The sequence below is a fragment of the Mesoplodon mirus genome (genome assembly GCF_964341445.2).
Source record: "Mesoplodon mirus genome assembly, chromosome: 12".
Lineage (NCBI taxonomy): Eukaryota > Metazoa > Chordata > Mammalia > Artiodactyla > Ziphiidae > Mesoplodon > Mesoplodon mirus.
The window spans coordinates 57319180-57341892 of record NC_138988.1 but is presented as its reverse complement, the minus strand read 5'-3'; the positions used below and the strand labels follow the sequence as shown (position 1 = coordinate 57341892).

The following is a 22713-nucleotide window of genomic DNA, read 5'->3' as shown; positions in this document are numbered from 1 at the left end:
TTACATCTCTCTAATTTAATCTTTTAGACTCCAAACTTATCAAAGACAAAAAGGGTTATTTATATGTCTACTCTTCATACTGCCCTGCACAGAATGGAAGCTTAACATGTAACTGTCAAATCAATGGTCTAAAATTCCACTTTATTTTCCTTATTTAAGTATCTCTAACTTCAATACAATTTAACTATAAAGAAGTCACTTTGCTATCACCTGCTATTTCATCAAGAGTGCTTGCTCTCATATCCAGCATGACTGTTCCATTTAGGATGCAACTTCTGAGTTCAAAAAGACTGTGCAAAGAGAGGGTCGCCACGTAAGGCTTACTCCACCGGTCACCACCGTCTTCAACATCCTCTTCAAATTTCAGCCATCTGAAATGTATAATGTATAACAATATTTTACAAATAATGATTCCATTTGTTTATTTTAATATGATAAACATAAGCTTGTTCTTTTAAACAGAAACAAAGATCACCACCATCAAAACAAAATTTCGCTACAAACACATTTTTACAAATTAGGCTAATGGTCTATAATGTCGATAGGCACAAGTTACCTTTGTAGTTCCTCATTCTATTCTAGCTATCACTGTAGTAAGTTTACAGAAACAAACTCTGGAATTTCATGGTTTCAGCTTCCAATCTTATTTTAAACTTTAAATATGCAAGATGTTGATTTTTCAAACTTGTTTCCTCTAATTAAAGACATTAAAATCTATGGTAACATATTTCCTTTTGTTATATTATAGTATTAAGAATTATTTAAGGAAACAAATTTTGAGAATAAAGACAGAAGGAAATTCTCTACTCATTGTTTTAAAGTACTGGCTGTTTCAATTTCAATTTTATATTCTCATTACAAAAAGAAACCAAGTAAAGGCAGTTAAAAACTGAGAGAGTATCATCACCTGGCAGTTTCTTTCCATTCATACTCTTCTCCATCTCTGTAGTACAGCTCATCCATTTCCGTGAAGAGATCATGGGGAATGTGTTCTTCATCATCATCTTCGGTGCCCAGGATGAACTGGACTCTCTGGGATGGTGTGTCTTAACAAAATCAGAATTTAAAAATATACACTCAAAATTTTCCTCAATTAATACAAAGGTAATTTCAAAATTTTGAAAATGAAATGCTTTGTTATAAATATATTCCATCAGAACAAATTTCTTTTCATTATTATTAAAATACTATAATTCTGGAAGGAAACAAGGACCAACAATCTAGAACAAAAGAATTTTACAGAAAGATCACCTCCACAGATTAAAAAGAAAAATTATATGTTAAAGTCACACTAATCTTTAACAAACTAATGTAAATCTAACAAATAACAGTAAGCAACATCCAAAATCAAGAAAACACTATGCATAAGACAGGACCTTTTCCTCACCAAAAATAGATGGAAATGTTAGATAATATAGAACATTTCAAATATTTAATTAATATGTAGTTAAGTTCAAGGGTAAAAAAAGAAATCCCCAAGTTCAAAAAAAAAGGATGAGAAAACTCAAAACTAACTTTTCCTACTATCATGGAGAAGCAAAAGTCTGTCAGCTTAGGTTAGGGAGGTAGACAGGTCACTGCTGCTCATGACATCTGAGTTTAAACTACCTGTGTGGTACAGGATCCCCAGACAGAGAAATTAGCATACATTCTAGTCCAGGACAATTTAAAGCCCCAGGGGTCCCAGAATAAACACTGAAGCATACAACAATCATCAATTAAAAACAAATTCTTCCAAATATAATAGAGGAGGTCAAACTCAAAATTTACATCTAAGTAAACAAACCTCCAGGAACTTATAGCTGCAAGAGGGATATTAAAACAGGTTAAAAAGTAGATTAGAAGGACTTCCTTGGTGGCGCAGTGGTTAAGAATCCGCCTGCCAATGCAAGGGACACGGATTCAAGCCCTGGTCCTGGAAGATCCCACATGCCACGGAGCAACTGTGCCCGTGCGCCACAACTACTGAGCCTGCGCTCTAGAGCCCACGCGCCTAGAGCCTGTACTCTACAATAAGAGAAGCCACCGCAATGAGAAGCCCGTGCACCGCAACAAAGAGTAGCCTCCGCTCGCCGCAACTAGAGAAAGCCTGCGTGCAGCAACGAAGACCCAACACAGCCAAATTAAATAAATAAATAAATTTATTGAAAAAAAAGATTAGAAATCAAATTGTTAAAGGAAAAGACAGATCTAAGGAGGAGGAGGTTACAAAGAATGCATCAATGACAAATAAGACAAAAACACACAAGGTTAAGAGATATAGAAAACAGAAAAAAGAAGTCGCACAAGAAAAACTCCAGAAAGAGGAAAATATAAAGAACAGGGGAAGAGGCAGTATGAAAAACATATCTGAAACTTGTCCAGTATGTACACGTCATGGGTCTTCATAATGAAGGAATACTCTAAGACCAATGCAGGACAAACAAAAACACAATGTAACTGAACTTCCTAATATTTGAACCTTTCAGCAATTAGGTCTTGCACATCTTTTGTGAAATTCATCCCCAAGTAATACTTCTGGTGCTATTGTGTTGTTTTTTATTTCAGTTTCTGATTGCTCATTGCTACTACATAGAAATACAGTTGATTCTGTACACTGATTTTGTATCCTGTAACCTTGCTAAATTCACTCAGTTGTGTAGTTTTGTAGATTGCTTAGGATTTGCTACACATATGATTCTGTAACTGTAAATAAAAACAATTTTACTTCTTCGTTTACCTTCTGGATGCATTTCATTTCTTTCTTGCCTGAACTGGCTACGTGTGCCAGTACCATGTTGTACAGAAGTGGTGAGAGAAGACATCCTTGCCTTTTCCCAATTCATAGGGAGAAAACATTCAGTCTTTCACCAGCATTTCTAAATGCTCTATATCACACTGAAGAAGTTTTCTAATATTCCTAGTTTGCAAGGAGATAAAATTCTAGAATAGAATTTAGAATTTAGAAAAATTCTAAATAAATAGAATTTGTTAGATGTAGATAAAAAGAATTTATCTAAAGACAGAATTTTAACTCCTAGCAAACTAGGGGGGTGGAATTTTGTCAAAGGCTTTTTCTGTCTTATTGATATGATTATATGGGTTTTTCTCCTTTATACTATTAATATGTTTATTTACACTGATAGATGTTTAAATTTTAAACCAACCCTGCATTTCCACTTGTTTATCGTATTAATTTCCTATTGCTGCTATAACAAATTTCCACAAACTTGGCGGCTTAAATAACAACAAATTTATTCTCTTATAGTTCTGGAGACCAGAAGTCCAAAATGAATTTTACACAGGGCTAAAAAGTCATGGGCTGGTTCTTTCTGGAGGCTCTAGGGGAAAATCCATTTTCTTACCTTTTCTAGCTTCTGGAGGCTGCCTACATTCCTTAGGTCTGGACGCCTCCTCATTCCATCACTATAACTACTGTCTCCTCTCTGATCTTCTGACTCCTTGTGATTAAATCTGGCCCATCTACATTAATTCAGCATAATCTCCACTTCTCAAAATCTTTTAACTTAGTCACATCTAAGATTCACTTTTGCCAAATAAGGTTAACATTCACAGGTTCCAGACAGTAGGAATATGGACATTGTGGGGGCCACTATTCAGATTACCACCATCATGATATATTATCCCTCTTAAGTATTGCTGGATAAGATACGCTTTTATTTTGTTAAGGATTTCTGAATCTATATTCATGAGAAATAATTAGTGTGTAGTTTTATTCTATTGTAACATCTTCATCAGGTTTTGGTATCAGGGTAATGCTGGATTCACAATATGAATGGGAAAGTGTTCCCTCATCTTCAATTTTCTAGCAGAGTCTGTGTTATTTCTTTCTTATATGTTTGATGCCATTTGGGAGTAAATTTCCATTGTGGGAATGCTTTAGACTACAAATTCAATTTCTTTTTATACATGTAGGATAATTCAAGTTACCCATTTCTACTTAATAGCATGTATTCCTAAGAAACTTTCCCATTTAATCTGAAGTATCAATTTTGTTGGCATAAAATCATTCATAATATTCCCTCCTTATTCTTTAATATCTATAGAATCTGTACTGAAAATTTCTAGTGCTGGTCATTTGTATCTTTTTTTCCCTCACCTGATCAGTCTGGCTATTTAGATTTCTCAAATTTATTGATCTTTTCAAAGAACCAGATTAAGTCTGATTGATTTTTGCTACTATTGGCCTGATTTTTATTTTATTCATTTCTGCTTTCATTTTTATTGTTTCCTTTCTTTTGCTTATTTAGGCTTAATTTGCTCTATTTTTTCCTTCAATTTCTTAAGTTACAAGCTTAAATCATTGATTAGGTCTTTCTTGTTCTGCGGTTTTAAAATTAATTTCTTTATTTAAATTTATTTGTTTGCACTGGGTCTTAGTCGCAACAGGTGGGCTCCTCGGTTGTGGCATGCGAACTCCCGAATTCCCACCTGCGGCATGCATGGTCCCAAACCAGGGATCGAACCCGGGCCCCCTTCACTGGGAGCGCGGAGTCTCTACCACTATGCCACCAGGGAAGTCCCTTCTTTTCTAGTATAAAAACTAAATGCTATATGTTTTTCTCTAAGCACTGCTTTAGCTATATCTAACAAATTCTAATATGTAGGCAGTCCTCACTTTGCACAATACCATGCTAAATGAAACCTGTGCGTGTCAGAACTGTGTCCTCACTTTGCAAGATTTTCTCTCAATTTTCTGCCTGTAGTGTGTTTTCGTTTTCATGAGTTCAATCAATATATTTTCTAATTTCTGTTGTGACTGCATCTTTAACCCATGGGTTACTGAGAAACTTCGTGCTTAATTTCCAAATATCTGGGCATTTTTCATAGTATCTTTTTAGTTTAATTCTATTTGTGGTCAGAGAATACACTTTCAGTCTTTTTAAATGTATTAAGACTTGCTTTATGGCCTAGAATATGATCTTGGTTAAATCTTCAATATGCAATTGTAAAGAACGTGTATTCTGCTGTGGCTGGGTGAAATGTTCTATGCATGTGACTATCAATCTGACTGACAGTGTTATTTAGGTCTTCTATATCCTTACTGATTTTTTCATAACTTGTTCTATCCATTACTGAGAAAGGAGAGTTGCAATCTCCAGCTATACTTGTGAATTTCTCTCTTCCTCTTTTCAATTTTATCAGTTTTTGCTTCATGGATTTTGATGCTGTTGTTATATACATTTAGGACTGTTATGTCTTGGTTTCAGCAGTTTGACTTTTATGCGACTTTGTGTGGTTTTTCTTCATGTTTCATCCCACTGGGTTTTGCTGAACTCCTTGGACCTGTGAGTTCAGACATTTTATTAATTTGGGAAATGTTTCTGGCACTCCAATTATACATATGATAGACTACCTGATACTGTCCAACAAATTACTGAAGCTGTTTATTGGTCTTCAGCCTTTTTTTTGTTTCATTTTGATTAGTTTCTATCACAGTATGTTCAAAAATCACTTATCTTTTTAATTCTGTAATGTCAAATCATCTGTTAATCTTATCTAGTGTACTACTCATTTCAGATACTGCATTTTTCATCTGTAGAAGTTCCATGTGGGACTTACATATATTTTCAGCCACTCTCTTCTTGAACATATAAAGCATATTTATTATACTGCTTTAACATACTTGTTTTCGAACTCCCTTAACTTTGTGATTTCTGGATCTGTTTCTTTTTTTTTTAACATCTTTATTAGAGTATAATTGCTTTAAAATGATGTGTTAGTTTTCGCTTTATAACAAAGTGAATCAGTTATACATATACATATGTTCCCATATCTCTTCCCTCTTGCATCTCGCTCCCTCCCACCCTCCCTATCCCACCCCTCTAGGTGGTCACAAAGCACCGAGCTGATCTCCCTCTCCCATGCGGCTGCTTCCCACTAGCTATCTATTTTACGTTTGGTAGTGTATATATGTCCATGCCACTCTCTCACTTTCTCCCAGCTTACCCTTCCCCCCACACCGTATCCTCAAGTCCACTCTCCAGTAGGTCTCTGTCTTTATTCCCGTCTTGCCCGTAGGTTCTTAATAATCATTGTTTTTAAGATTCCATAAATATGTGTTAGCATATGGTATTTGTTTTTCTCTTTCTGACTTACTTCACTCTGTATGACAGACTCTAGGTCCATCAACCTCACTACAAATAACTCAATTTCGTTTCCTTTTATGGCTGAGTAATATTCCATTGTATATATGTACCACATCTTCTTTATCCATTCATCTGTTGATGGACACTTAGGTTGCTTCCATGTCCTGGCTACTGTAAATAGAGCTGCAATGAACATTTTGGTACATGACTCTTTTTGAATTATGGTTTTCTCAGGGTATATGCCCAGTAGTGGGATTGCTAGGTTGTATGGTAGTTCTACTTTTAGTTTTTTTTTTTATTCAAACAAAAAGTCACAAAAATTATAATCATCCTCATCACTTCACTCAGTCCAATGTAATTAATTATTTTTTCACCTTGATCTTTTGAGAGAACTTTTATGAATTCATCAGTTTTCCATTAGAGTTCTGAAAATGCCTATTCATTCAGTTCAGCAGTATAGTCAGTTACCAGAAACCTGTACTTTTCACAGTCTTTTCCATGAATTCCCTGAAGATGAAACACTTTTATAGGAACATTTTTGCAAAAGCATCAGAGTAAACCCAGAACTCTCTGTAAATGACAAAAGACTTAAAAATGACCATGGTTAAAGATTTGATGAAAGTTCATAATATTGCAATTGACAAGAAAATTTAGTTATTTCTGAAATATACATTTTAAAGTAATAACTAGAATTATGACTTTTAACATTATACCAGAACATGTAAGATTTTTAGAAATTTCATGTAATGTCTTAAACATTTATATTAACATATTTCCATACAACTAACGCAAAGAAAGTTTAGTATTAGTTGTTTTCTGTTTGTTTGTTTGCTTTTTTATACTGCAAGTTCTTATTAGTCATCAATTTTATACACATCAGTGTATACATGTCAATCCCAATCGCCCAATTCAGCACACCACCATCCCCACCCCACCGTGGTATTCCACCCTTGGTGTCCATACATTTGTTCTCTACATCAGTGTCTCAACTTCTGCCCTGCAAACTGGTTCATCTGTACCATTTTTCTAGGTTCCACATACATGCATTAATATACAATATTTGTTTTCCTCTTTCTGACTTACTTCACTCTTATGACAGTCTAGATTCATCCAAACTAAACAAATGACTCAATTTCGTTCCTTTTTATGGCTAATATTCCATTGCATATATGTACCACAACTTCTTTATCCATTCGTCTGTCGATGGGCATTTAGGTTGCTTCCGTGACCTGGCTATTGTAAATAGTGCTGCAATGAACACTGGGGTGCATGTGTCTTTTTGAATTATGGTTTTCTGAGGGTATATGCCCAGTAGTGAGATTGATAGATCATATGGTAATTCTATTTTTAGTTTTTTAAGGAACCTCCATACTGTTCTCCATAGTGGCTGTATCAATTTACATTCCCACCGACAGTGCAAGAGGATTCCCTTTTCTCCACACCCTCTCCAGCATTTGTTGTTTGTAGATTTTCTGATGATGCCCATTCTAACTGGTGTGAGGTGATACCGCATTGTAGTTTTGATTTGCATTTCTCTAATAATTAATGATGTCGAGCAGCTTTTCATGTGCTTCCTGGCCATCTGTATGTGTTCTTTGGAGAAATGTCTATGTAGGTCTTCTGCCCATTTTTTGACTGGGTTGTTTCTTTAACAGAGCTGCATGAGCTGTTTATATATTTTGGAGATTAATCCTCTGTCTGTTGATTCGTTTGCAAATATTTTCTACCATTCTGAGGGTTGTCTCTTCATCTTGTTTATGGTTTCCTTTGCTATGCAAAAGCTCTGAAGTTTCATGAGGTCCCATTTGTTTAGTTTTGCTTTTATTTCCATTACTCTAGGAGGTGGATCAAAAAAGATCTTGCTGTGATTTATGTCAAAGAGTGTTCTTCCTATGTTTTCCACTAAGAGTTTTATAGTGTCCGGTCTTATATTTAGGTCTCGAATCCATTTTGAGTTTATTTTTGTTGTTAAGGAGTGTTCTAATTTCATTCTTTTACATGTAGCTGTCCACTTTTCCCAGCACCACTTATTGAAGAGATTGTCTTTTCTCCATTGTATATCTTTGCCTCCTTTGTCATAGATTAGTTGACCATAGGTGCGTGGGTTTATCTCTGGGCTTTCTATCTTGTTCCATTGATCTACATTTCTGTTTTTGTGCCAGTACCATATTGTCTTGATTACTGTAGCTTTGTAGTATAGTCTGAAGTCAGGGAGTCTGATTCCTCCAGCTCCGTTTTTTTCCTTCAATGTTGCTTTGGCTATTCAGGGACTTTTGTGACTCCACACAAATTTTAAGATTTTTAGTTCTAGTTCTATAAAAAAATGCCATTGGTAATTTGATAGGGATTGCATTGAATCTGTAGATTGCTTTGGGTAGTAGAGTCATTTTCACAATATTGATTATTCCAATCCAGGAACATGGTTATGTCTCTCCATCTGTTTGTATCGTCTTTAATTTCTGTCATCAGTGTCTTATAGTTTTCTGCATACCCATCTTTTGTCTCCCTAGGTAGGTTTAATCTGAGGTGTTTTATTCTTTTTGTTGCAATGGTAAATGGGAGTGTTTCCATAATTTCTCTTCCAGGTTTTTCATCATTAGTGTATAGGAATGCAAGAGATTTCTGTGCATTAATTTTGTATCCTGCAACTTTACCAAATTCATTGATTAGCTCTAGTAGTTTTCTGGAGGCATTTTTAGGATTCTCCATGTATAGTACCATGTCATCTGAAAACAATGACCGTTTTACTTCTTCCTTTCCAATTTGTATTCCTTTTATTTCTTTTTCTTCTCTGATTGCCGTGGCTAGGACTTCCAAAACTATGTTGAATAATAGTGGTGAGAGTGGACATCCTTGTCTCATTCCTGATCTTAGAGGAAACGTTTTCAGTTTTTCACCACTGAGAATAATGTTGGCTGTGGCTTTGTCGTATATGGCCTTTATTATGTTGAGGTAAGTTCCCTCTATGCCCACTTTCTGGAGAGTTTTTATCATAAATGGGTGCTGAATTTTGTCAAAAGCTTTTTCTGCATCTGTTGAAATGATCATATGGTTTTTATTCTTCAAATTGTTAACATGGCGTATCACATTGATTGACTGTGTATACTGAAGAATCCTTGCATCCCTGGGATAAATCGGACTTGATCATGGTGTATGATCCTTTGCAAGTTGCTTCATTTGCAAATATTTTCTTGCATTCTGAGGGTTGGCTTTTCATCTTGTTTATGGTTTCATTTGCTGTGCAAAAGCTTTTAAATTTCATTAGGTGCAATTTGTTTTTCAACTATAATCTCTTCAAATATTTTCTCACTCCCTTTCTTTTTCTCTTCTCCTTCTGGGAACCCTATAATTCGAATGTTGGCACACTTAATGTTGTCTCAGAGGTCTCTGAGACTGTCCTCAATTCTTTTCATTCTTTTTTCTTTATTCTGCTCTGCAGTAGTTATTTCCACTATTTTATCTTCCAGGTCACTTATCTGTTCTTCTCACTCAGTTATTCTGCTATTGATCCCTTCTAGAGAATTTTTAATTTCATTTATTGCGTTGTTCATCACTGTTTGTTTGCTCTTTAGTTCTTCTAGGTTCTTGTTAAACGTTTCTTTTATTTTCTCCATTCTATTTCCAAGATTTTGGATCATCTTTACTATCATTATTCTGAATTCTTTTTCAGGTAGACTGCCTATTTCCTCTTCATTTGTTAGGTCTGGTGGGTTTTTGCCTTGCTCCTTCATCTGCTGTGTGTTTCTCTGTCTTCTCATTTTGCTTATCTTACTGTGTTTGGGGTCTCCTTTTTCCGGCTGCAGGTTCGTAGTTCCCGTTATTTTTGGTGTCTGTTCCCAGTGGCTAAGGTTGGTTCAGTGGGTTGTATAGGCTTCCTGGTGGAGGGGACTAGTGCCTGTGTTCTGGTGGATGAGGCTGGATCTTGTCTTTCTGGTGGGCAGGTCCACGTCTGGTGGTGCGTTTTCAGGTGTTTGTGTCCTTATTATGATTTTAGGAAGCCTCTCTGCTAATGGATGGGGTTGTGTTCCTGTTTTGCTAGTTGTTTGGCATAGGATGTCCAGTCCTGTAGCTATCTGGTCATTGAGTGGAGCTGGGTCTTGGCGTTGAGATGGAGATCTCTGGGAGATTTTCGCCATCTGATATTACGTGGAGCTGGGAGGTTTCTTGTGGACCACTGTCCTGAACTTGGCTCTCCCACCTCAGAGGCACCGCCCTGATGCCTGGCGGGACCACCAAGAGCCTGTCATCCATATGGCTCAGAATAGAAGGGAGGAAAAAAAGAAAGAAGGACGAAGATAAAATAAAATCATGTAAAAGAAAATAAAGTTATTAAAATAAAAAATTATGCACAAAAATTTTTTTAAAGTAAGAAAAAAAGAAAGAGAGCAACCAAAACAAATCCACCAATGATAACAAGTGCTAAAAACTATACTAAAAACCAAACCAAACAAACAAAAAAAAATGGACTGACAGATCCCTAGGACAAATGGTAAAAGCAAAGCTATACAGACAAAATCACACACAGACGCATACACATACACACTCACAAAAAGAGAAAAAGGGAAAAATATATATCTATTACCATTGCTCCCAAAGTCCACTTCCTCAATTTGGGATGATCCGTTGTCTATTCAGGTATTTCACAGATGTAGGGTACATCAAGTTTATTGTGGAGATTTAATCCACTGCTCCTGAGGCTGCTGGGAGAAATTTCCCTTTCTCTTCTTTGTTCACACAGCTCCCGGGTTTCAGCTTTGGATTTGGCCCCGCCTCTGCATGTAGGTTGCCTGAGAGCATTATGTTCTTTGTTCAGACAGGACGGGGTTAAAGGAGCAGCTGATTTGGGTGCTCTGGTTCACTCAGGCCGTGGGGAAGGAGGGGTACAGAGTGTGGGGCGAGCCTGCGGCGGCAGACACCAGCATGACATTGCAGCAGCCTGAGGCACACCGTGTGTTCTCCCAGGGAAGTTGTCCCTGTATCATGGGACCCTGGCAGTGGCAGGCTGCACAGGCTCCCAGGAGGGGAGATGTGGATAGTGACCTGTGCTTGCACGTAGGTTTCTTGGTGGCTGCAGCAGCAGCCTTAGCATCTCATGCCCATCTCTGGGGTCTGCGCTGATAGCCACAGCTTGCGCCCATCTCTGGAGCTCCTTGAACCAGCACTCTTAATTCCCTCTCCTCGCGCACGAGGAAACAGAGGCAAGAAGTCTCTTGCCTCTTCAGCAGCTCCAGACTTTTTTCCGGACTCCTTCCTGGCTTACTGTGGCACACTAGCCCCCTTCAGCCAACCCCAGTCCTCTCCCTGGGATCCGAGTTCCGAAGCCTGAGCCTCAGCTCCCAGCCCCCGCCCGTCCCAGTGGGTGAGCAGACAAGCCTCTCAGGCACCGATCCTCTGTGTGGGAATCTCTCCGCTTTGCCCTCTGCACCTCTGTTGCTGTGCTCTCCTCCGTGGCTCCGAAGCTCCCACCCCCCCCCCCGCCCCCCCATCTCCGCCAGTGAAGGGGCTTCCTAGTGTGTGGAAACTTCGTCCTTCACAGCTCCCTCCCTCAGGTGCAGGTCCCATCCCTATTCTTTTGTCTCTGTTTTTTCTTTTTTCTTTTGCCCTACCCAGGTATGTGGGGGAGTTTCTTGCCTTTTGGGAGGTGTGAGGTCTTCTGCCAGAGTTCAGTAGGTGTTCTGTAGGAGTTGTTCCACATGTAGATGTAGTTCTGATGTATTTGTGGGGAGGAAGGTGATCTCCACGTCTTACTCTTCTGCCATCTTGAAGCTCCTCCCTCTGGATCTGTTTCTATTGATTTATTTTTCTCTTGGTTATGCCTATTTTCCTACTTCATTATATTCCAAATAATTTGTGGATGTCAGATATTGTGCATTTCTCATGGTTAGATGCTGGGTTTTACTGTATTTCTTTTAGTAGTACTAGACTTTGTTCCAGCATGCAGATACTTGAAGTCAGTTTAATTCTTTCAAGACTTGCTTTCAATTTTTTTTTTTTTCTAGCAGATCCACTGCAGCCTTTAGTGTAAAACTAATTTAGACCCACTACTAAGGCAATACCCTTCTGAAACCTCTATCTAATGCCTTATATGTCACAAGGTCTTTCCACTCTGACTGGTGGGAACACATCCTATTCCCAGTCTTTGTGTGAAATCCAGGAATTGTTTACCATACTGCTTTCTGGTGGCTATTTATCAAGCCTCAGGTAGTTTCCTGTCACACATACCCAGACTAGTACCCAGCCAAGAATTTAAAAGGACCCTTCTTCAGACCTTTGGAACACTCTCTGTGTGTAGCTCTCTACTCTCTGGCACTCTACATCTTAAATCCTAACCTCGTAGGCCTCCCCAAATTCCAATCTGTCTCCTCAACTCTGAGAGCCTGCTACACTCTGTCTGGGTTCCTCATGCTGTGGCCTGGAAACTGTCTCACAGGGACAAACTCAGGACCACAGGGGTCATCTCACTTGCTTCCCCTCTCTCAGAGCTTAGCATCCTATGCTGTCTGTTGTCCATTGTCTGAAAATTACTGTTTCATATATTTTGTGCAGTTTTCTAACTGTTTAAAATTGGAAGGTAAATCTCTTTTTGGAGAGTGGGGGGAAGAAAGAAGGGACTTCATAGCAATTTCTAGGATACAGGTTGGAGTTAAAACCAAAATAAACCCAATTCTGTGGCATAAAACTTTTCTAGGCATAATTACTCTACGAAAAAGTTACAAATATTTTCTCCACCAAATTTATTTTTCAAACCACTATATTTAGACTTCATATTTCAGACCTCAGCTTGAACATTAAACCACTTAGCCAGGTGAACATATAAACATACTTACAGTCTAGTAAGCAGCATTCCTATAAAAAATATTGTGCGCCTTTTTATTCAGAATGAAGTAGAGAAGCATACTGATCCACTCACAAAATAACAGCAAAATACTTCTCAACTACCAATATCATCAAAGTCCACTAGTGATGCTTTCTAAAATTACTGTTGATTTTTCCTTCACCAGTGACATATTTTTGTTAGATATGACCACTTAATAGTTTATTAGGCCATCAGTATCTCTTAGTACTGGCTAAGAGATTCCCATCATTTAGCTTCTCTAAGTTGAAGTTTCTCCATCTATATAATGAAAACAATAATACCTATCTTTAGTTTTTTAAAAATGCTGAGATTAAATCAAAGCACGTATGTCAAGGGCTTGGTGGAATACTTAGCACAGAATTGGCACTTAATATTTTACTAGGCCATCAGTATCTTCTTTCTTATGATCATGACATAAGATGTAGTATACACAGTAATTCTTTCCCTCTTTACCTCGTCAAAAGAACTTTCCTTCAGCACAGCACACAAGTGCCTGTGGGGGTGCAGCTCACATGGCTCCTCAAGAATGCACACACTAGGACCTATGGTGTAGATGGCCACATGGGCCACGATGTCCTAAAAAACCAATGATGCCCTAATGTCAACTGAGTGCAATGTCCTGCTCAAGCCGCACAGCTATTTTTTCGGGCTCTCGCCTTTCCAGCTTTCAGGGGCACTTAAATAACTACTAATCTTTATTATCAGATAATAATTCATTTTCCTCTACCATATGCCTTTTTTGCTTTCTGAGATTCCCATCATTTCCTCTGTCTACTGGCACTTCTTTATTGCTCTGCTTTCAAACAAAAATTCCGTCCTTCTGAAGACAATACTATCAAATCAAAGCACTCTTTTCTGCACAGATAACCAAATAATCCAGCTTCATGGATAAAAATCTGCTGGCAAAAAAATGTATTTAAAAATGAAAAAAAAAATTTCAATCTCTCCCAGGAGCCAAAGGATTCCAGATATTTGTTCATTGCATATGTTAATTGTGAAATATATAACAGAGAAAAGGAAATAAAAATTCTTCTAAATTGAATTTTAAGTGCCAATACTCAACATTTACAATTCCAAGGCTGGAATACAATAAAGAAACCAAAGCCCCTTACTTTTTTCACTCATCCTAAGTAGATCTTAACCTATAAACTAAGCATTTTTCTTGTAGAAAAAATATTCTTACTTCAATTAGTATTCCTCAATGCATATACTATGCCTGAGTTATAACAGAAATACAATTTTAAAAAGGAAATATTTAATTTAAAAAAAAAACTTTCCAGGAAAGAACCTTAAACTGTTAATGGAGAACTTTCCATTCTCTTACCATAAGAAGGAGATTCCCGTCCATCTTCTCTGTCTGAGTCTTTGTCTTTTCTCCTCCGGTGGTGATGTTTGTGTCCACGATGCCTGTGACGCCGGCGACTCTCTTTACTAAATGGGACGTGGACACCTATATACACAGCTCGATGACCTGGTAAAATGTTCAGAAACATTACTGGCAGACCTCATTTTATTGCACATCACAGATACTGTGTTTTTTTCAAATAGAAGGTTTGTGGCAACCTTGCAATGAACCAATGTATCAGCACTATTTTTCCAACAGCGTTTGCTCACCTCCTGTCTCTGTCATGTTTTTTTTTTTTTTTTTTTTCTTTTTGCGATATGCGGGCCTCTCACTGTTGTGGCCTCTCCCGTTGCGGAGCACAGGCTCCGGATGCGCAGGCCCAGCGGCCATGGCTCACGGGCCCAGCCGCTCCGCGGCATATGGGATCCTCCCAGACCGGGGCACGAACCCGTATCCCCTGCATCGGCAGGCGGACTCTCAACCACTGCGCCACCAGGGAGGCCCTCTGTCATGTTTTGACAGTAATTCTTGCAATGGTTCAAACTTTTTCATTATTATTATATTTGTTATGGTGGTCCATGATCATTGATCTTTGATTTACTATGGTGATTGTTTGGAGGCACCACAAACCATGCCCATATAAGATGGTGAACTTAATCGATAAATGTTGTATGTGTTCTGACTGCTCCCCTGACCATCCGTTCCCCCATCTCTCTCCCTCTCCTTGGGCCTCCCTATTCCCTGAGACACAGCAATGCTGAAATTAGTCCAATTAAAAACCTTACAACGGGGCTTCCCTGGTGGTGTAGTGGTTGAGAGTCCGCCTGCCGATGCAGGGGACACGGGTTCGTGCCCCGGTCCGGGAGGATCCCACATGCTGCGGAGCAGCTAGGCCCGTGAGCCATGGCCACTGGGCCTGCGCGTCTGGAGCCTGTGCTCCGCAACAGGAGAGGCCACAACAGTGAGAGGCCCGTGTACCGCAAAAACAAAACAAAACAAAACCTTACAACAGACTCTAAGCGTTCAAGTGAAAGAGTCGCACATCTCTCACCTTAAATCAGAAGCTAGAAATGACTAAGCCTAGTGAGGAAGGCATGCGAAACTGGCATAAAGCCAGGCCTCTTGTGCCAAACAGCCAAGAAGTGAAAGCAAAGGAAAAGTTCTTGAAGGAAATTAAAAGTGCTACTCTAGTGAACACACCAATGATAAGAAAGTGAAACAGCCTTACTGTTGATAAGGAGAAAGTTTTACTGGTCTGGATAGAATGGAGACAAAACAGCCTTCTATTGGAAGAAGATGCCATCTAGGGCTTTCATAGCTAGAGAGGAGAAGACAGTGCCTGGTTTCAAAGCTTCAAAGGACATGCATGCTAATGCAGCTGGTGACGTGAGGTTGAAGCCAATGCTCATTTACCATTCTGAAAATCCTAGGGTTCTTAAGAGTCATGCTCAGTCTATTCTGCCTGTGCTCTATATATGTACTTTTTTTCCTTCCTTCCTTCCTTCCTTCCTTCCTTCCTTCCTTCCTTTCCTTCCTTCCTTCCTCCCTCCCTCCCTCCCTTCCTTCCTTCCTTCTGAAAATCCTAGGGCCCTTAAGAGTCATGCTGAGTCTATTCTGCCTGTGCTCTATATATGTATACTTTTTTCCTTCCTTCTTTCCTTCCTTCCTTCTTTCGTTCTTTCTTTTTTATTTAACTTTAGTTGATTTACAATATTGTGTTAGTTTCACGTGTATAGCTTCAGATTCTTTTCCATTATAGGTTATACAAAAGCTGGATGACAGCGCATCTGTTGACAACACAGTTTACTGAATATTTTAAGCTCACTGTTGAGACCTACTACTCAGAAAAAAAGATTCCTTTCAAAGTATTACTGCTCATTGACAAGGCACCTAGTTACCCAAGAGCTCTGATGGAGATGTACAAAGAGATTAATCATGTTATCATGCCTGGTAACACAACATCCATTCTGCAGCTCCTGGATCAAGGAGTCATTTCAACTTTCAGGTCTTGAAGGCTATAGCTGCCATAGATAGTGACTCCTCTGATAGATCTGGGCAAAGTTAATTGAAAACCTTCTGGAAAGGATTCACCATTCCTTCCCAGATGCCATGAATAGCATTCATGATTCGTGGGAAGAGGTCAAAATATCAACATTAACAGGCATTTGGAAGAAGTTGACTCCAGCCCTCGTGGATGACTTTGAGGGGTTCAAGACTTCAGTGGAGAAAGTCACTGCAGATGTGACGGAAACAGCAAAAGAGCTAGAATTAGAAGTGGAGCCTAAAGATGGGACTGAATTGCTGCCAGCTCATGATAAAACTTGCTTCCTACTGATGAGCAAAGAAAGTGGTTTCTTTGGATGAAATCTACTCCTGGTGAAGCTGCTGTGAAGATTGTTGAACTGACAACAAAGGATTAGAATATTGCATAAATTTAGTTGATAAAGCAGAGGCAAAGGCAGGGTTTGAGAGGACTCTAATTTTGAAAGACATTCTACTGTGGGTCAAATGCTATCACACAGCCTTGCAGGCTACAGAGAAATCATTCATGAAAGGAGGAGTCAATCAAAGTGGCAAACTTTATTGTTGTCTTATTTTAAGAAATCAACTCCAAGCTTCGGCAACTATCACCCTCATCAGTCAGCAGCCACCAACATCAAGGCAAGACCCTCCACCAGCAAAGATTATGACTTGCTGAAGGCTCAGATGATGGTTACCATTTTTTAGCAATGAAGTATGTTTTAGTTAAGGCATGTACATTGTTTTTTAGACATAATGCTATTCACACTTAATAGACTACAATATAGCATGAACATAACCTTTATACGCACTAGGAAACCAAAAAAATTCATGTGACTCACTTTACTGCAATATTCACTTTATTGCAGTGGTCTGGAACCAAACCTGCAGTATCTCTGAGTATTGCCAGTATTAGTTTTCCAAAAAGAAAAAAAAGTAACATACACAAAAGTGTACCAAAATTTACTATGATAAAAAAGAATTATGTATAAGTTCATGTAATTAACAATGCTAGTCTCCCGTTACTTCTCTTATTTTACAGAGCACCAAGGACTCTGTCATACCGAGGGCTAACTACACCAAGGGCTAATACCATCGACCGATAAATACACTAGATATACAGGTTACTTTAAAAAAAACAGGGTTTTTTTCCATTTCAGGAAGCAAATGTGGAGAACACTTATTTGTGTCTCTTTCCACCTCTTTTTGTAAAGCAATGGCCCCATTCAGCTGTCACAGAAGACTTTAACTCAAAAATGTAGGTCTCAAAAAGACCCCAAAATAAGTCTATCAAAACATCTGCCACGAACACCACCTTAAGCAAGTGTTCAGGGTTAACATCACCAATAGTAAGTTATGTCGATAACACCTGTCCACAGGTGAGAGGGGCATATCACGTGTGGTATGCTCCTCACATACTCACGATCTGGGCTATGAGATTATAACGTCACAATGTGACATTAGACAAACCCACATTTTGGGACATTCTATTAGTATCTGACCACTACTCTTCCAAATGTCAAGGTCATGAAAAACGGGGAAAGATCTAGAAACTGTCATAGGTTACAGGAGACTAAGGAGACCTGACAACTAAGTGTCCTATCACAACCTGAGCTGTTCAACGGGATCCTGGGACAGAAAAAGAACATCGGTGGAAAAACTAGTAAAATCTGAATAAAATCGGTAGTTTAGTTAGTAGTATTGTATCAATGTTAATTTCTTCATTTTCATAAACTTACGCCTAAATAAAATGTTAACATTAGAAAAAGCTGGGTGAAACATATACAGGGGACACTCTGTACTACCCTTGCAACTCTTCTGTAAATCTAAAATTATTTCAAAAAAAAGAAAGAAACAAACAAACCATATGTCAGGACTTCTTCTGGCTCAGGGAAAACAGATTGGCAAATAACTCATTTGCTACACAATTCTATGCTGAGGTTTTTATAAGTACTTTAAAAGGCTGATTAACAGACATATAAAATGAACATTTAGATGACAACCAGTGATAACTGTGGCTTATTAGTCTGGCACGCTATAGTTTGCTCATAATTCAAATTACCCAGGCTGTTAGAAAAAAAATTAAAGAATTAACTCATTTTATAATTGTGGCATTTCAATTTCCAAGATAAGTAATGGTAACCATCAGTAAAGTTTGAAAAGCATTCTGATATTTATATTTCAGGGAATGTTCTATTTGCAGATATGGGTAGTGGTTAAATGGGTTTTTGCTGTATTATTCTTCTTTAAACTATATTTAGAAAAGTGTTGAACACTCTCTAAATGTATGCTCTACAATGACAACAACAAATATTTCAACAAATAACAGGTAAAGGACACTAACAAACATTCATTAGTAATTTATCCTGCTAAACAAGTTATTTTAAACAAACTTACTCTCTAGTTCTTCTTTTTCAAACTTGGTGTTCACAGTTGAGCTGGTTTTGCCAAGATCTACAACAGCTTCTTCATCGGGACCCTAAAAAGAAATTATTCTCATTCACTCATGAAATCAATATATACTGAGGACCTACTTACTAGGGTGTGTTATTTGAGACAGCCAAAAATATGTAACAGATTGCCTTCCTCTCAAAGAACTGAATTCGTAATATAGCTAACTGTATTCTTTCAAAAGTATGTTTATAGGCTTTTTTTTTTTTAATCCACAGAAGACCATTCAAAAATCTCATGGAAAGAACTGAAATGACAAAGATTTTTCACTGGTCTTCTATGGAAGTTACTGGTAACTGGTACACATACTCACTTCGATGGAACAACCCTCCAGATCAGAAATTAAAGAAAATCAGGAAACCCTTAGATATCAATATAGAATACATTTTTTCTTTTCTTCTTCTCCTTTTTTTTTTTTTGCTCTCAGGTACTCTTAACCAAAAAAAAAAACAAAAAACAAAAAACAAACAAACAAAAAAAACCCTGCTTAACTCAGATACATTGGATATTGGATTGGATTATGGTTAAACATATAATGGTCAAAAATAAGTCCATAGACTTAACATGTAGTATCACTTTCACTCATAAGTTACAAAGAAACAATCAAAGTTATATGAACTTTTTATTTCTCTACAAAGGAAAAGCCATGCCAAAATTTAACCTCTAAGGAGAGTCCAGCTTTGAGCTGTGGAAGTCAACCTTCGCAATTTTGTTCCATTCTTCAGCTCAACAAAAAGACTAACCATATTTACTGTAAAACACTACACAGACTATTTTTAAAAGAAAATTTTAGCTTAAATTTCCCTTCTCAACTTCTAACTTAACTTTCAAAAGAACATTATATAATCCTCATTAACTACTTATTATGAACTTAGTATGTACAAGATTCTGCGCCACTGATTGAGACAGATGGACGAAGCCCCTTCCCTTCAGAGGTCTTATGTGAGCTGTGGCTCACACTGGCCCCATGTCCAGCAGGGCTCTGCAGCCTCACAGACCTTCACTGCTGACGGGCGCGGGCAGCAGAGCCACCATGAGGTGGCCCTACAGGTGCACCCAGACTCAGTGGGCAAGAGTGACGAGGAGGATAGCACCTGCCACTTCCAGCTCCTCAGGGAAGTCTGTTCCATCTTAAGTGACAAAGACCAGAGAGCAGAGTACAACGAGCAGGGGACAGTGGATAAGGACTCCGCTGTACTCAACCAAACCTGGGACTGGGACACACACTGGAGGAGGACACTCAAGGTTCTGAAAAGATAGACAAAGGTTCTGAGGAAGAGCTGACTAATGTGACAAAGGCCTATCTTAACTTCAAGGGTGACATGGATCAGTTCGTGGAGTGTGCATGTGTGTAGTACAGAGGAACCCAGAATATGGAACCTCATTTGGCAAGGCATTCATACTGGAGAAATCCTGTCCCACAATGCCTCTGTCAAAGGATCAAAGCAAGAGATGAACGGAAGGAAAAGGATGGCCCAGGAAGAGGCTAAAAAAACACAGAAAGGAGCAGAAAGGAGCCAGGGCTTAATGAAGAGGTAGATGACCTAACCAGTCATTCAGGGCAGGCATAAGATGGGCAACTGGAAATGGATGACATTCCTGCTCAGACAGAAGCAAAGTACTACAAACCTCCCAAAGGAGAAGAGGAAAAAAAACCCAACAGCTTTCAAGAAAGAAAAGAACTAATCTAATTTGTTCTCTTTGAAGGTCTTTATGCTTTAATTGATAACTTTATAGTACTCCACTATCAGTTTTCTAGAAGGAAGTTATTTTATCCATCAGATGACAGTCATTTTTCCCCATGGTCTCCGTGATTGCTCACTGCCTAGCACTTCCTCTCCACTTAAAACAACAAACCAGAAGGACATATAACATAGTCAGCTTCTCACCACTTTCCATGTCCAAGCATCAATTGGAGGGCCAGTTTGTTTTAGAAAGGATCAAATATGAGGTTGGGTAAAATGATCTTTTAAGGTCTCCTCCAACTCTTGACCTTAAAATATCTTACATTTGGGTATAGGGGTTTTTTTCAGTGCATACAAAATAAATTCATATACAATTATTCCTTGCTATCCAAACTCTCAGTGTCTTAATTCTTATATCTTAAAACTCAGGAACTGAATCAATTTGATTAAATTTTCAAATATATTTCCTACTATCCAAACCCTCACTATTTGCTACCCAAAACTCAGAAACAGACACAGTATATTAAGAAAATGCAGATCTCAAAATCTAAACTTACTTTCTGAAGGAAGGCTAGATATCCAAACTGTAGAATCAAATAGACCTGGCTATCAAGAGGTACTTGTATATGACTCTAAAGGACTGGGATTCAATTTAATACAGGAAACTCAGAATTAAATGACTTGCTAAGGCTTTATATCTAAAGGATTGGGAAACAGGCTGTGTAGACCATTATACATTTTCATATAGTAGACTAAGAAAGAAGAGACAGCTGTATGTGTGGTAACCTGCCTCACAGCAGTCATGCTCCCTTAATAATGAGGAAAGGCTAAAGTAGGAAACACACACACACACACACACACACACACACGTACAAGAATGAAGAACTAATCATTACCATCCATTAAGCATGCCACACTCTAAAACCATTCCTCCAATAATGTCATGCTATTTAGTCACTAAGCATGCACAGGTAGGTACAAAAAGGAAGCTGCCTCTCAAACAAAAGACAGATGTTGTATGATCCAAGAGGTAGCACACTGTGTATTCTAAAAGGGATTAACTGCTCCCATTCCAAACTTTGATTTCAACAGAACTGCCAAGGAAGCAAAACAATATACTTATCTCTCATCCTTAACAAACAAACAGAAACACCTCTTTTATTTCTATGCAGATGTACTTACATGTTTAGATGTACTAACACTAATCAGCTAACACTATGAAACAGCTGAAGTTGAGCAAGCTCACAATATTTATTTATTTAAAATACACATACTCTTTGACCTGTAAACATCTATCACAGAAAAATACTGCCACGTGTACCAAAAGGGGCATGTAAAAAAGAGGATGTCCATCTATTCATCTTCTCATGGTCCACTCACCTTGCTCTCCTTAAATACCCTCTGTGAAGCCTGGAGTAAGTGACTCAAAGCCAAGTGAATATATAATTTTATTGTTAATGTTTGGGTTTTCAATGAGAATGTTTTCATGTGTAACTTGTAGCAAAAAACTAAAGTTAAAATTTTTGAAGTCTGGAAAATTTACAACACAACACTGTTTAAAAAAAAAAAAAAACAGGGAGGGGGTATCTGCATTTCTCCCTTCCCTTAAAAACATTATCTACTTTTCAACAACTGTGAAACATGAATCAGAAAGGTAGTTTGCTATAAAGGCAAATATTAAGTGGCACACACATTGCCCATCTCAACATATTACAAGTAATTCAATGAAATATGCAGGTGCATATGGCTATATATTGAAATTATATATATTTTCTGAGGGATAAATATATCCCTCAGAACGAAGGGATTGACGTTTCAAAGTAGAAATACACTTCTGAAAAAACACTGCCATTTTAAATTCTATCACCTTAGGATAAGCTTTAAGCCATGTTTCTAAATATAGATCTAGTTAAAACACTATATAAAGTACAATCTTATTTGAGTTCTTTTTTGAAATAGATGTAAAAAATACATGTAAATATTTAAAAGGTTAAACATCAAACCACTGACACTGTGTCACAAAGATGGCTGGGGAACCAGAAACAGACAATCCTATGGTGTTTAATTTTCTATTAACAATAAACATGTAATTTTTAAAAAGAATGAATTCAAGTTTCAATTTAATGTGTCAGTTACTTTTAAATCTGCATCTAGAAAAAACTCTTCTTCATTGTTTAACTCCAAGAGTATAGTGGAAAACTAAAAATAGCAAAAGCAAAGAGCCACCCCTGACATCAAAATGTTTTCATTCTTAACCTCAGATGAGTA

The 22713-nt window shown here is 37.9% G+C and overlaps 1 protein-coding gene and 1 pseudogene across 6 annotated transcripts in view; one reads left to right on the top strand and one right to left on the bottom strand.

Moving 5' to 3' along the window:
• The window catches only part of SLC4A7 (solute carrier family 4 member 7), a 125073-nt gene that overhangs the window by 57553 nt on the left and 44807 nt on the right, over positions 1-22713 (bottom strand). For all 5 annotated transcript variants that reach the window (XM_082639016.1, XM_082639017.1, XM_082639018.1 and 2 more), the window contains exons 2-5: positions 18707-18788; positions 14270-14416; positions 908-1046; positions 211-371 (exon numbers count right to left, since the gene is read on the bottom strand). In XM_082639016.1, coding sequence (XP_082495142.1) covers positions 211-371; positions 908-1046; positions 14270-14416; positions 18707-18788 — 529 coding nt within the window. The remainder of the gene's footprint in view (positions 1-210; positions 372-907; positions 1047-14269; positions 14417-18706; positions 18789-22713) is intronic.
• Positions 19670-20831, top strand: LOC309813805 (dnaJ homolog subfamily C member 9-like; annotated as a pseudogene). Its single transcript has one exon. The product of its transcript is annotated as a dnaJ homolog subfamily C member 9-like (transcript).